Source organism: Nilaparvata lugens, chromosome 1, assembly GCF_014356525.2.
Source record: "Nilaparvata lugens isolate BPH chromosome 1, ASM1435652v1, whole genome shotgun sequence".
NCBI classification, from domain to species: Eukaryota; Metazoa; Arthropoda; class Insecta; order Hemiptera; family Delphacidae; genus Nilaparvata; species Nilaparvata lugens.
In genome coordinates, this window is record NC_052504.1 from 76,947,670 (window position 1) to 76,964,652 (window position 16,983).

The window sequence follows — 16,983 nt, forward strand, 5'->3', positions numbered from 1 at the left end:
TATTACCCATCCTACCTCCTTTCATTGCAGATGGCTTCTCTCAAATTGCCAATTCATACCACTCGCCCCAACGTCTTGCAGATTTCCTATTGGACTAATGTAATTTGCTGAAATTTATGTAAGACTTGCCGAATTTGTCCTAAAAAGGTCCCCCTTATATCGCCTCAACCAATTTGTGGATAGTAGTGAGGTTTTCCATAATGAACTAATGATCAAGGATCTCATTTTCTTTTAGAGAAAATCCTAATGGAACAGTATTTTTTATAATTATATTCCAATCACTAGATCACCAAGATTGGACGAGAAACTCTTATTTCAAGATATGTTCTGGATAGTGCTTCAAGCTGATAAAACAAATTCAAGCTATTAAAAAAAACTTAATTTGCATACTAGTAAATATAATAACTCTACTATACCTACAGCTACTATAATGAAATCCAATGAATAAAAGGATCATCATAACCGATACTAAGTATAAGTCTATAAGTTTTGTATACAGATAAAGAGAATAATTGTTTCATTTCAATTTACCTTTGGCTTCAGCTGTGAGTGTGAGATCATGATCGATGAGTTGTCCCCAGGCGACAAACATCATGGTGACGTTGTGCTCATGGTCTCTGGAGAAGTCTCGATGCACCCTCGACGAGACAGCTCGTGCCGGCGGGAGAGGGAATCTGTTGGCTCCCAGTCTCGGAGCACTTATGCCTAAATAGGAGTTGAAAGAAGCAATAGATACACAGAATAGATCACAGATGAAGCTTTAAGGAATTAATGTAGTGAGATACATGTTCTAAAGTCAGCATTTGTCTGTCATGAAAAGACAAAGCAGATAACTCCATTCTTTTCCAGCAACTAGTACTACATACAAACACAAGTTTGTATTTCTTGAATGGTTCCAAATTTTCTTAAATAACTCAATATTATTCGTTACAAGTGGCAATTGAGTGGAATATTTCTAATCAATTTATTAATTCAGGCCATCTAAATTCAAAATTTATAGTTTTAATGTTTATTTTGGACTAAAATTTTATAAAAATTGTACACGTGAAATTCTAACCTTATCTTGGACTTTGTCACTTATAAATTTGGAAGAAAAATAGCACAAGGACTATCTTATTATTTCATCTTTCAATGTTATTTCATTAGTGTCATTTGCATTGTAAATAAAATAAAAAAATAAATAAACTCCGCAACTTCCAAATAGCCAGGTTATCTTTTTAGGCTATGTAGAAATATAAGGAACAACCAGAATATTAATTCTCAATCATGATAACAATTTATTACAAAAACATAAAAGATGAATTATATGGAATTAATCTTTATTACAAGAATCAACTATAAGTTTTGAGTCAGATAAACAGAGTTGACTTGAATATAACATTTGCCATAGAAGTCAGTGGAGAATAAAACGTAACAACAATGCTCTCCTATGAAATTCAACGACTTTTAAGCATGAATCCCACTATATCTAACTAAAGTTCTACTGGGAACAACGGTCCTTTATTAGTTAACAATAAATTGAAATGAATTTATTGGTCAGTAGACTAAACGCGAACCGGTACTAATTCTAAAATTGGCCCACGTAGATGAATATATACTGTGTGATTAAAGAGGAATTTAAGAGGTCATATCTCCTCAACGGGAGATAATTTCCCCAATCCGTTTGCAGATTCGGATTCCTCGCTTCAAGGAGCATAAGAAAGCATAGTTCATGATGATTCTTTTTCCCCTGGGATTATTGAAAAAATAATTTACTGATCAATTTGCGTTTTTTAATGAGCTGGGTGATGTTGAAGGTATTTAAGAGGTGATATCTCCTCAACGGAAGCTCATTTCTCCAATCCGTTTGCAGATTTGGATTCCTCGCTTCAAGGAGCATAAGAAGGCATAGTTGATGATGATTCTCTTCCCACCGGAAGAGTTGATAATGATTCTCTTCTTCACGAGAAAATGGAAAAAAAATAACTGTTCGATTTGCGTAAAACAGAAAGGCGAAATACATATTCAATCGATGATGTAGTTTATTAATTCAAGTTGATACAATCATGGCTAACATCCGAATAGATTACACATGCTTTTAACGTGTAAATGATTAACTACTCTATCAATAAACGATAAGGAATACTACAGTAGCCAGTGAATGAGATTGCAAGCATCCTTCCGAACAAGTGGTCATTTATGGTCAAGCTCTGTCAAGTCATCAAGTTGCGGAATCATGAAGTGGTGATCCCCGAGCAAGATGATTGCGGCTGCTTGAATGAAGTACAAAGCTGCTGATATGAATGATAATTGTGGCTGTAGCGATTTTACGCACTAATGCAGGCGGACGGAAAGGTGCAGAGGATGAGTGAGAGCGGCAGCTAGTTGGAGATCTTTTAATCTGTTCACGGTGACTGGGCAGTGGGACCGCCCGCCCGCCCAGGGTCACGGATTTGCGGAAGACGCCCCTCAGAGACAATGGCAAAGAGCTTTAATATTATCAAACGGAGCAGCATCAAAGAGCGCTCTCGCCAAGGGCCCAAGGAGGTTCTAAATCACTGGAGATGGCGATAAAGAGAGGCCCCATTCCATTAAAAAAGCGTCGGCCGACCAACTTTTTCGAGGGTCGGATTTATAGCCGCTGCCGACACCGCGATGCATCACCTGGTATTACCGCACCCCTCCCCCCCTGCCACACCCGGGGGCGGCACTACCGCTCGATCAACGGATCATCCGCTCGCTGGCACCACGCACCGCATACCATCAATCTCCAACCTATCTTGTTACTCTGGATGATGGCTTTAATTCAGTCATTGCAGTGTGACTTCGCTTGAACTAACGTTCAACAAAGATTGAAGTGTAATAATTCAATTTTTCCATAAATGTTTCCTAATATTTCATAGCAGTATTTCGCCCCACGGTAAGTGACAATAAGTACTATCTTGTCCTTGGATAATTGGCAAAGGTGGATTGCAGTGTAACAGTAGCAGAAATCGTTTGGACTAACATGGGGAAGGTTGGAGTGTACTAATTTAATTTTTCCAGAAATGTCATTTGTATCCATGCTTGATAGCAGTATTCAGCCATATCTGACAATATCTTGTCCTTGGATTTGGATGAGTAGCGAAGGTGGACTCATTGGAAAGGAAATAATAAAGATTTGTCGATTTTAATCATAATTCAATTCAAGGAATTATGAATACTCGTTTGGGAAGAGTATTAATAAACCAATAATTCCCAAGTCAAGTTGCAACCAGTACATTGATTTTCTAAGCTTACAACAAACATTTGCATTGTAACAAGCTCATACCTGTCCCATCAAGCTTGTCTAAATCCACTTCAATAAACCACGGTACTATGATATCAGCAGTCAACATCAAAGTGGTACAACACAACACATAACACGTCATAACATGTTGTTACCTACTCAAAGTGGGTCTACCCTGTCCAGTTGTGTATAGTAGTAACACTCAATGATTAGGGCTATTGAAGGCTGGGGTGGTGAGGTAATAAATTGTGAGGTGGCTACCAAATAAGGTGAGATAATAGTTTAATGTATCTCTCCTTTCTGTATTGAGTAGAATCAAAGTTTTGAAGAAAAATCTGTGCTCATTGCTTGTGATGCAATAATGCATGACAATTGATTCTAACTCTCGATAAACGAAGGTGGATTGACGGCTTAGATTTAGAACTGAATCAAAATTTCTAAAACTCACTCTAATGAGTAGAAATTTCTTAGCATGGAGAGCTTATGACCTGGAATCCTAGTTCTGCCATATGTTGGAACAGCGGCTCTTTGAGTATGGAATACACGACTTGTGGAATACAAACATTCTGGATTGAAAATAATGAATAATGTGAAAACTTGAGTTTTCCATCATTTACCAATTTCCTACTACGATTGTCCGTTATATTGCTGGAAATGATCTAATTGAAGGAAAAAAGATGAAAAATGTTTCTTTAACCTAATTTCCATTATTTTAGCACAATAAATGGCGATCATGTCATTTGAGTCACTTAAAAAACTGCAATTGTTTATAAATTGCACGTTTATATAGTTATTATTTAGAATGCATTATTTCAACAAGAATGATAAAATGAGATATCCCAAATGGATACCATAACAAAAGATTGGTTAGGGACTTCGAAGATAGAAGTTTTTGAAGATTACTCGAACACGTTTTTCCGATAAAGGGGGAAAAATCAAAGTACCCTCGCTCATGAAGTCTACTGAATTTTTATAAATTCATGTATATATGCATTTTTTATACAAGGAAAGAGGAGTGATTAGTGGTCGACAATGCTATCAAAATGATAATATAAAACGGTAACAAAAAGAATGTTGACAACAGTGAATCCAGCCTTAACGAATCGTTTCCAAGACACAAATATTTGAACTCAATTAACAATTAAATGAACTCAATTTTTAGATCTGGGAAGAATCCATTCTCGATTCATTTTCAATCAGTTTTTGCTCCTTAAAGCATACTAAGAAACAAAACCTTCTAGAAAGGAACTGGGTTTCATGGAAATGTCTGATTCGAAAGCAAGTACAAGTTCCCTGGAGTGAAGAATCACATTGTAGACTCTTCGGAGAATGTTTTTCTATCATTTTCTGTCCACCAATAAGTTGATGTGACTTCAGTTCACATAACCATATGAAAACACGGAATGTGAATATTTTTAATGCATGCTTCGCAGGTTTGAATGAACCCTCAAGAAGCCCTCCCCAGCCGAAAGGGCGCTCCCCACATTGTCAACACTGCGTGCAAGGAAAAAATAATTTCAAAATCGTTCAAACATTCCACTGCTCCAGTATAGGGGTGAATAAGACATACCCTCACTTATTTTCGCTCTTATTTTTCACTTCTCTTTACAGGACGGGAAAATGAACATAGCGAAGAACTTGGATCTGCAGTTAATAAGAGACAAAAGGAATTTCACGTGCTTTGGGCACTTTACTCCTCTTAGTACACATTGCGTCATACATTTTGGAAATCACAGGAATAGCAAATTGAAGTTCATCCCTTTCTAAATTCCCATACAGCAAATAAAACCAAATAATATTGGTTATTCAAAAACAAGTTCCAATACAAGACAAATCACGTAACATTAACAAGGAAGAATCAAATGTGTGGAATAAGAAGTGTATTTTAGATTTCCGTGTCCGTTATTATTTTTTTCACAAATCGTTTATTATATCTGAGTTCTACAGATTTTTCAGGACCAAGATTGTAGGTTGGTGAACACGGACATCTAGCCTACAGTACTAATAAATAAGGGGGCGATGACTGCTGACAGTTACGGGAAAAAATAATTACGGATCTCCGAAATCTTAAATTTCAAGTAATTTTTTACAAGGGTTAGTAATGTCAGGGATGTTATTTTACAGGCTGATACCATGTAATTCAATACTACCTACATATTTGATGAGTTTGTGAATTCAAGAAATCTTTCTCCAGCTAAGTGTTCTGTGATCAACCAGCTATCATCAGTCTCCAGCTCTTATTAAGTGATAATTTGGGATTGGAAGTCGAAATTAAGTTTATCTCTACACGCTATTATTATTCAATTGTCTCTATAAACATTAATAATGCTCAAAACTTCTAAAAGAGGATGTCAAAGATAAATTAAGATAGGAACGCGAAAAAACTAAACTAGGCTCAAATAATATGTGAACACAGCTCACTTATTTAAAGTTTTAACATGATTATTATCATATACATTTGTTGAATTTCTTCTGTAGGTATTCTTCTCCGTAGCCTCATTGACATAATTATCTTCCAATCAGTTATTATTTAAATTATAAATATTTCGCACGAAATTGCCTTTTTCCTGTTTGATTAAATTCAATTCTGCAGTTTCAATACGATTAGTTTCAATTTCATTAATCTAAGAAGCTTTCAGATATATTTCATCAACCGCATTCTCAGCATTCACATGCTACATCTTAAAATATGTCTATTTATATGAGAATAATGATTATTCTTCATTAAATTCAGGTGCATTATAGATATCTTCAGTATTAATTTGAAATCGGGAAATAATTGAAAGTTTTCAGAATTAGAATTTTCATTGATTAAATTCAATTCAAATTGATCAGCAGCTTCACAGAAATCTATTGATATTTAAATTCAGGATAAGAACAAGTTTTGGCAATCAACAATATAGTTTTGAAATAATCTGTTCAAATTGAAAGCTATGTATCAAATCTATCTATTCACTATTAATTAGTTTTACAAAAGATGCATCATTAAAATGATCGAGGAAGGAAAAATATTAGGATACCTTGTGCTACTTCACTCCCGATTTTTTCACAAAATTAAAAATACAAATACATCAAGAACAATTATTTACGCTCTAATAAACTCCTTTCATTTAATTGAAAAATTATAATCATTTATCTATGCATGTAGTTTATTCTATAGAATCATTTCCCTACGCTATTATTATTCAATTGTCTCTATAAACATTAATAATGCTCAAAACTTCTAAAAGAGGATGTCAAAGATAAATTAAGATAGGAACGCGAAAAAACTAAACTAGGCTCAAATAATATATGAACACAGCTCACTTATTTAAAGTTCTAACATGATTATTATCATATACATTTGTTGAATTTCTTCTGTAGGTATTCTTCTCCGTAGCCTCATTGACATAATTATCTTCCAATCAGTTATTATTTAAATTATAAATATTTCGCACGAAATTGTCTTTTTCCTGTTTGATTAGATTCAATTTTATCAAAACTGCAGTTTCAATACGATTAGTTTCAATCTCATTAATCTAAGAAGCTTTCAGATATATTTCATCAACCGCATTCTCAGCATTCACATGCTACATCTTAAAATATGACGTCTATTTATATGAGAATAATAATTATTCTTTATTAAATTCAGGTGCATTATAGATATCTTCAGTATTGATTTGAAATCAGGAAATAATTTAAAGTTTTCAGAATTGGAATTTTCATTGACTAAATTCAATTCAAAATGATAAGCAGCTTCACAGAAATATTGATATTTAAATTTAGGATAAGAACAAGCTTTGGCAATCAACAATATAGTTTTGAAATAGTCTGTTCAAATTGAAAGTTATGCATCAAATCTATCTATTCTCTATTCATTATTTTTACAAAAGATGCATCATTAAAATGATCGAGGAAGGAAAAATTAGGATACCTTGTGCTACTTCTCTCCCGATTTTTTCACAAAATTAAAAATACAAATACATCAAGAAAAATTATTTACGCTCTAATAAACTCCTTTCATTTAATTGAAAAATTATCATCATTTATCTATGCATGTAGTTTATTCTATAGAATCATTTCCCTACGATATAAGTATTAACGTTAAAAGTTACTTGATAGATTCAATCCATAAGAAGAAATGTGATACTGAAAGAGCAGTTGAATACAGAACTATTGTGTTGAAAATAAATGTTTCGAGAAAAATATTTTTATATAATATTCCTATGAATGAAAAGTGTTTGGCATAGTTCCTCCATATTATAATAACGTATCAACAGCTGAATAAATCTGGGAATATATTTAAAACAAAAATATTCATCCTTATTAAGATAATAATCAATTAATAAATAAAGGTATAATATCAATTGACATAATATCTGAGTCATAGTTGGCTAAATTCAAGTTGTTTTTCTGCTTATTGGGCCAGATGTTTTAAATGTTTTTATTTTTTTACATAATAAAAGTTATAATGGAAATCGTCTCTGATTTGGTAGAGCCTACTGAATTTGGGTAAGAAAATTATTATTGATGCATTGATATAAATATTATATAGAGGAGCTGAACGATTTGAAAATAAAATTCTATGGTTCTGTAACCCAACGTTAGTAGACAGTCTACTAACTTTGACTGTAACCGACCCCAGATGGGGTTATTTGTAAATTCTAAAGGGCGAGTCATGGGACTTTATTAATAAAAACTTTTTGCATTCTAATCAATTTCTAAATTTTATTCAATGAGTCAATCTAATTTGAATTTGGACAACAAAAAAAAGCTGCAACAATTTATTACACATTCTATGACAAAAAAAAACCGCCTATAAGATTTTGCTAACTCTGATCTCTGGTAGTTTGTTTACGAAGGTAGCGTGGGTTTACGAAGGTTAACTTTACTCAATTTTCTACTAAATGAATATAATTAGGAACTCGGTCAATTTGGGTTTCTAAAACATGAGCAAGACATTATAATGGCACTCGCTATCTTTAGAACTATTAATCTTATCACGACTGAAACTTTTCACTACACTACGTTGTTGATGAACAATAAAATACATACACAATTCAAACTACTTCAAAGAACTTCACAAAATGAATCAAACATCTTGAAAATTTATACACTACTTGTATTTCACCACATGTAACACGTTCAAATAGGTCCTTCGAGGCCCGAGGCTACCTCTAGATTTTTATCTGATTCCGGCCGAGGCTTGATTGGAACTGATCTTTTTCCACGCAAATTATGTTCCCTTTCCACCAACGAGACAACGGTCCATGTGGAGACGAGCATAATTCCGTGGGAAAGGAAAATAATGCACGTTTGAAAAATTCCCAAATACTCGTGTATTTTCCATCGCTAACGGAAATACAGTTCCGTGAGAATATCTCAACCCTGCATGAAATTGGAATCTTCCCGGACGCAAGTTAGCAAAATCTTAATGTGGGAAAATTATTTTTCAACAGAAAAATAAATTTCTCACGATAAAAATTTACACACAAAATTCAGCTACAAGATCACTAAAGTCTCATTGTTGAAGTCCTAATTCAACACTTTTCGAATGAACCCATACTAAATTTGTCTCTATGAAAACACAAGCCCACAATTTATTAATTTATTTCAACATCATCATCATCACAGTACATAATATTATTGATCGAATTATTTTATTGGTTGATTGTTTGATTGACTCACCATCAGCATACTCGGGGGGCAGAAGACGCTTGAAGGGAGTTCGAGCTGCGCCCCATGTGGAGTGACGCAGGTTGTTACAGGAGCCGTCGTGACGCCGGAAGCGAGTGGCCGAGCAACCGCCTCCGTCTCTTCCGCCTCCGCCTCCGCCCCCGCTGCGCAGCCACAGCGGACACCGCTTGGCCGCCTCCGACCGCGACACGTCCGCCTCTGGCACCGCCTCCCATAGTTCGTCACCGCTCAGCCGGAATCTAGAAAATCGTATCAGTCCATAAGGTAGTAGACAATAGTTGAAAGAAAACACCAATTAAAAGAAGTTGCCATAACCACTCATTTATTTAAATAGCGAGATACTATTCCGGTTGTTGTACCTGTCTCTAGTAAAATCCCAAGTGGTCGAGAGGATTAGGGGGAGGTATCCAGTTTACAAGAGATTGATAATGGTATAACATGACAATTGAGAGGAGTAGTTTCTGCAGTTTACCAGAGATTGATAATGGTATAACGTGACAATTGAGAGGAGTATTTTCTGCAGTTTGCCAGAGATATTGATAACGGTATACCGTAAAAATAGAGAGGAGTAATCTCTGGAGTGATTCGAAGAATATTATATATTATATATATGGAGTAATCTAAGAAGTAATCCATATCTGAATCTCCGGATTTTACCTGATAAATTAAAGCAAAGAAAACTAGTATTCCTTTTATTTTTTGAGAAATTTGTGGCTGTGACAATAACTGCAGTTTGCCTGTGATTTATGAAGTATAACAACGAAAACTGGTATCTCGTTATTCTAAGGAATTAGTGGCTGAGAAAACTTGGTGTTTCTCATCGAATAAGGGTAAATACCACAATATCACCACCACTACTACTACACAGAAGAAGTTGAGACTTAGATAGAGCAAAGAGATATTAATTAAAACATAATTTATGAATGGGTAAATTAAGAGGTAGAAAGTGACAAGCGATTATAACCATTACAACAAATTCTAATATTCATGTTCATTCAAATGACAAAACTTTCACAGTACCAAAATAATATTATTTCAAATGTGAACATGCTATGTTGAAATCTTAAGAGCAAGTATTTGGTGTGAGCAGATATTTTTGTCTTTGTGTGTTATTCAGATTGGACGTTTGGTTATTACTCAATAAATATTGATTACTAATGTAGTTTTATGTGTTGGATGATAAATTAATAAAAAATAATTTCATATTTCGATTTTAATCGCTATTAATTCGACTCTAAATCTCCTTACAGATACTACGATACTTTGGAAGACTGTGCTCGCCAAACTCCAGGAGCTATTTAGTGACTTGTCAATGTTCATCATTACAAAGGTCTTCAAATCAATACAGTTTCCGTGGTATCTAACATATTTAATCACGTTCACACGCCAACATGCCTACTGACTACTGACTGACTCACTCAACAATAATTAAATAATATTTACTATTAGTCTTGCCATTTTCGAGTTCATCCGGAAATCGTTTTGCGTAGAGGAGTTTATCAATTTGATGAAAAATAAATTATTACGATACATAAAGCCAAACCTCAACAGCCTATCATATGTTTGAAGGAGACGGATAGGCAACCCACCATGCAACAATGTTAAACTACAGCTTACGGCCTACATAAATCTTTTTCTTCATTATTCTATGACTCTCTTTCGTTAACATTAATTTGACATTGGAGGGAGAGCTATAGAAATATCAACCGTCTTATTTGGGAGGGGGTGAATAGGCTAATGTTGAAAGAAATTGAAAGTCCTCAACATTCAAATAATGAAGGAATGCCAGCTTGGAAATAAAACTGATATAAGTAGTAAAAATCCACTCGGATTTTATCTTATGAAAACTTATATCAGTATCTTCACTCAAAAATCTTGTCATCTCTTATGTACTTGGAAACATTAGTTTATTTGATAGTAGACTTTTTTATCATAGAAAAATTCAGAAGCGAAGGGTACATGAAATGTTTTACCTGAACTTGTTGCCTGGCGTGGAAATATGTGCGAAGTCAGGAATCGAGAGTTAATGATAAGGACGTGATGAGAAAGTTACTGATAAGGGAGCTCGCTACTCAACTTCTGTTTCTGAATACTGAAAGGAGCGACGCGCTTCAAGAAGAGGGGGTGTGTCCAATCTCCCGCTCCCTCCCGCTATTGGTGAATCACCTCTTGTCTCCGCCCTCCACTAAAGTAAGTTTATTTTTATTTCTCAGTGATTCTTGATAGGTATTCAAATCATGTATATCCGGGGACCATTGAGAACCAATCCTACAAGTAGCCCGAATTGGGCAATATTGTCGGGGGTAGTCATTTTTATTTGAATCATTGCTCGTAGAGTAGATCTTCTGCTACTTCACTTAAGATTCTGAGATCCACAACTCCTTGAAATCCTCAATTAGAATATTTCTCATTACTAAGCATTCAAGTGACTGGTATAAATCACACTAAAATAATGATTTAATAGATGTATCAAATATATTATGATCGAATCAAAATCAGAAATGAATCAATTATAATTTAACAAAGATAAAATGACTGTTCAATGTATAGAAATTGTCCATCATTCATAATGAATCTATAGAGTCAAAAGCAATAACAACATACAAATTTAAATGCAAGCAAACTTGAGCATAGTATGACCTGAGTACAGTTTCAATTCACTTTAGTTTGGAATCGTTAGATATTTTGTACTCTTTCAGTTTCAAATTAAAATGACAAAAATCCAAACTTCATAAATTGAAGGCTGAGATGTGATGGGCTCTCCACTTTATTTTGGTTTTACTTTAAAAATGCAGAAATCCTATAGAAATAATAAATTATAGAGAAACGTAGTAGGCTACAAAAAAACACTATAAATTCTATTAATTTCGGTAATATGCCAGCAATAATTTTACACATAAACCCATTATTACACAGATGAAAACATCTTTCGTGTCTTTTGTGTTAAAACAAATGTCAGTTTTCCAGTCAATAGACTAGTAACTAAGAAAGTGATTCCAGTAATGGTCTTCGGATTGAGTTCATGGAATGCTGCGGTTTATGGTCAGGAAAGCATCATGGATGTCATCACCCAGAGAGAGTCGAGGGAAGAGAGAGAGAGAGTGAATGAGGAAGAGTGAGACGCGAGGATTCGAAACATGAGACGAGGTTAAATCGTTGGCCATCGTCCATGGGACTTCGGACAGATCGGATCTTTGCCACATTCTGCTGACTGGGCAGTCTGACCGCCAGCGCCCTTACAAGGTGCCCATTACAAGCCCTTTGCCCCACCACCGACCCGCTCCTCACTCCTCCTTCTTCTACTCTCCATCATCCCTCTGTTTTCGGCCTGACACCACACTTCTTCGTCAATATTTCATCGTGCACATATCGCCTTTATCAGCTCATTTTTCATTCGTTGTTTTCCAGCGAAAAGAGTCGCAGTCACTCTTCGATCTCGCTGTGGTGATTCAGGGTTGGATTTTGTGAGGGGGTTGATTTTGAAGGGACCGGACACACAATGTGCTGACACTGTTATCGTGTCGTAAACGTTTTACGGCGAATCCAAAATCGGCGACCGGTGCCTTCATGCACCCTTAAAGGAAAACAGCCCCATCCGATAGACCAATTTGTAAGATGGACTCAACGGCTCCCCTTTCCATGTAATTCATTCGAGTCGCCATTTCCACCCCGTTATCGAATTAAGAGATGGCCAACTAATACTACGTTGTACCGGGGAAATGTTTACCCGAAAACAAACAATGTAGATTTATGTCTTATGAAAAACACGGATATTAAGTAGCATCACTTTTGAATAGCAGCGTTCTATTTAGCGTACATAACTGAACTGCAGCTTCTTTTTTATACCGTATTTTAATCCAATAAACTAATCAATTGGTGTCATGGTAACATGGAGGAGAAATTGAATTAAATGAATTTACCTACACATTATAGTCAACAATATTAACATGACTGTATTTGAACGAAATTACACTGTAGCCTAAGTAATCCGGCATGTTATGATTCGTAAAATATTGTAAAATTCAATTAAAATATGGTAAAGGACTTCTTTGCAAAGTAGTTCAATACAGTAGAACCTAGGTTTACCGAAACAAAGGGGGGACAGCCATTTCGGATAATCAATTATTCTGTTAACGCATCATATTATGCCATTTAACATGGTGTGTGGGAAAAGTATTAATTCTCAAAGTCTATGTACAATAATAGAGGGCGCACAGCTCGAAAACATATAATAGATTGAAGTTCTTTTCCATCCTGCAAGTATGGAAGAAATAGTGCATTTCCCTAGAGCAAAACTGATATTATTTGGAGGAACAGACTTGGAGTGAGATGAAATATTTCTTTTACACTTGCAATGTTACCTCGCTGCCCCCAAGGGAATATAAGTGGGGGCAACAGATGGCCTTTCATCGCCATCCATGTAAACGAGACTCGATTTTGGCTCTGATATTGATAGACGTATTTCTCCCGGGCCGAGAGTGAATTGAAAGCGTTCCGTTACGTTGACCAGTGATTTGGAGGGTCGCTTACGACCTAACTTCTCCTTTCTCTCTCTCGCGGGACCTCCTTGCAAGTCATATATGCGACAAATGGAGAGACTAAAAGAAATAAAGGAAAGACACGTGACTGAAATCTGCTTTGTCAGCCACATTTTCCAACGTTCTCTTATCTTCATCGCAGTATTATCCCTCAATTCTGATCCAGCGTTTGATCCGTATCCAAAGTACTTTTGCTCTTTTAAAAGTGCTGTTTTTGATAGCGAGTATACCAAAAAATATCTTCAAATTGGAATTTCATTGATGAATCAGAACATTTTCAGATCAAATCATTTCACTCCAATATAAATAAATTAAAGAATAATTATTCTTTGTTAATTTTGTAAGTGTAAAATATTCAGATTATTCAAAGATTCGTCGATACTTTCAATAGAAATTAAAAGGTTCCACTTTCACTGGAATAACCTAATTGTTTCACTGTTCCAACAGTACTGATATTCATACCCTTATACCCTTCATTAGTTAAGCCTTACAGGTTGAACCTACTAAACAGGTGTAAATCCCTATCTCCAATAAAAGGACTGAAATGAATTATATATTATGAATGACTATATTTTCAAATAGACCAATCCTTCCAACATTCGCATTTCACTAGTTTTTGTTTATACAAGTATGATATTTCATGTCAAGTACGAATGAAAAAATTTTAAAGAGAGTAAAACACAGTTTTAAAGTAATTAAAACACTGTGATGTCAGAAATATCACTAACAACAGTTCAGTGTTTTAATTATGGTTGGATATCACAGAATCTCACCAACAATGGTATCTGAAGTTTTAAACTACTTTCCAACCAGCTGACTACATTTCCCTCAAATTAAAAAATCAGAAAAAAGCCTGAGCGTCAGTCTGCCATGAGGTAAGAAAACATGAGAGAGGAGACACAAAAACTATTGAATTATATCCTACTCTTTAGAGCTAAACGGTGTTCTCAATAACACCAGAATATCATGTTCTTTCATAGAGAATTGAACTTAATCGATCAAAACTATTAGCTGACGATAGCATGAACAAATTATGAGATAAAAAACTTTGAAATGTTTTAATAGATAGAAACAGATTTTTCTGTAGCCTAAATAATATGAATAAATGAATTTATTTCCTCCTCAAATTACAAATTACAAAAGCAGAAATTAAATAGTATCTTGGAAATTATACTGATCACGTATCCAGTAGTGTGATCAGATAACCGGAGTATAATTAACAAGGTAAAAACATTATCAACTTGAATAATAAATAATAAAAATAAACTAGTATGAAAAAAAGTAAAAATAAAAATCTGTAAGTATAGTCTAGGTAATTAAGATTGCTAAAACATTACAGAAACTACTGCCTGTAGCGCATGAGATGAAAAACAGAAAAACAAAAAATTGAAACAGCCCAGAAAACCAAAATCTGGGATAAAAGAAATACATTAATTAATTAAATTAATTTCATTAATAAAATACCGTACATGCCTTAGTGGAATGATGATTTAATTGAATAATAATATTTTTATGTGAATGGTGCAGTTGAACAATGCTAGCTCAACATGTACTATTATCTAACAACATTTCTAACCATAAATACGTCGTTCACTGTAAATAACCAGCTCTTTGCTCTCTCACAAAAGATAATACAAGAATCACACCTTCTCAATTCAATTAGCAATTTATTGTAAATATAAGGTCCTAAGTACATAAAAGAGTGCCTAAAAATTTCCCTGTTTACCTTTGGTGTCCTACACAGTAGCTGGTTAACGCTTCTCATATTGTAATAAAGATTTTCCGTACCACAGTTTCTGCTTTTCAAATAAAACAATTTTAAAACTTTTAAAACGAATAAATTTTGGAAACGAATATAATTCCGTGTGAAAAGAAGCGGTTGTAGTGATCGAGAAAATGAAAAATATTTTTATGAAACATATACATTTTTAATGAACAAACTCATTTGTAGATCTTTACTCATCCCTTGTGCATCAATCGCTCAATATAGAAACCTACTGGATGTAATCGGGATTTCCGCGAATTAAACAATCAGGCTACAACTACAACTGTTATTGAAATATTAAACTTGATTGTTGGGGTAGTTTCGGCCTACCTTGTTGCCAATATGCGGGTGGTTTCCTGTAAAGTGGTTCCCAGCTGGTCGAGCATGATGTCCGAAACTTCGCGAAGCGCCAGCGTTCTCAGACCAACTTTCTGCCTCGCGTCCGAAAATGCCTGATTCACATCTTCGTGAGTTATGCACAGAGGACGTCCGCTGAAATCGATAAAACATCTCATTGATCAAAATACATTCGAGTTAAGTGATGGTAATAACATTAACTATAATCAACATGATTAATCGATCAAATTGGAATATTTCCACGTTAAGAAAAGTCACTACTTCTAACTGAAAACTTAAGGTTTTATTACAGAAAACTTTTATTTGCAACAGCATGAATAGTAGGCCACTGTTTCTAGTGCTGGCGAACTCATTTCAGCTAGAGATGGAGTTTTGATTATATTCAGTTATTCCATTATTTTTACACATTCCATTATTTCATATCAGTAATATGGATTTATCCACGATTTTGTGATTGATCACGGATCACGAGAGTTCTTCAGTTAAGTTGTTCTTTAGTTAGTTTGTTGCATTCGCGGTCTTCCAATTATTTCATGCACTCAGGTTTAATTAAGAAAGAAATGAGCGTACGCTATTTCAAATTAGAATACCAATACAAATTATTGGGAACATATCCTGAACTGGCGTAGAATTTGTCAATTCATCAGTTCTTTTGTTTGACGATGTAATAGATAATATCATGGGATGAATTTAAGCCTGAGTCATAGCAGCCATTCAAGATTATCATTCAACCAAACAGTTTGAGATTGTTGTTTATGGAGATTCAGTTCCTGGCACAGATTATCTGGTTTGATTTTTTCTTGTAGGCTTTCAAAATGTTCGAGTACCTATTTTTGAGGATGAGTCCAAATGATATTTTGATTAATTCAAAGTATTGATTTCTACAATGATGCAGGATTAGCCTTGTAAGATCGTGAATACCTCTAGATTCATTCCATTAGAAGTGTAATCTAGAATACTAATTAGAATACTATAGGTAGTTTTTAGTACTCACTCTATTCGATTTGTTCCCGGCAGCTTCAAAGCACACTCCCTCATGTTAGCTAGTCTCATCAAAGACATTGTTGAGAGCATGATCAGGAAGATTCTGGAACAGAAATAAAGTACTAACATGCTTTATTATACCATGTTGTAGAGCTTTATTTATATGCCGGATATATGCCCAATGCTTTGTTTAATTCAGTCATTGGCTTCTATGCTCATTCATTACTAAAGAGTACAAATTGAATGAAGAACAAGACATTGTTTAATCGAGTATAAAGATTTTCTTATTATATCGTAATATTTTTCTTGGTCTGTATCCTGAATTTCAATCAATTCATCAATTGTAATTTGTATTAATCCTTTTAAAAGAGTTACCGTTGACAAATAATAATAGTACTTACATTGCTGGTATTGGA

The 16,983-nt window shown here is 34.6% G+C and overlaps 1 protein-coding gene across 1 annotated transcript in view; it reads right to left on the reverse strand.

Moving 5' to 3' along the window:
• LOC111055596 (peroxidasin-like) overlaps positions 1 to 16,669 on the reverse strand; it is a 62,964-nt gene extending 46,295 nt beyond the window's left edge. Inside the window, exons 1-4 of the mRNA XM_039443621.1 lie at positions 16,578 to 16,669; positions 15,557 to 15,718; positions 8,915 to 9,162; positions 532 to 705 (exon numbers count right to left, since the gene is read on the reverse strand). Coding sequence (XP_039299555.1) covers positions 532 to 705; positions 8,915 to 9,162; positions 15,557 to 15,718; positions 16,578 to 16,657 — 664 coding nt within the window. The 5' untranslated portion in view covers positions 16,658 to 16,669. The remainder of the gene's footprint in view (positions 1 to 531; positions 706 to 8,914; positions 9,163 to 15,556; positions 15,719 to 16,577) is intronic.
• Between the last annotated feature and the right edge of the window lie 314 nt (positions 16,670 to 16,983).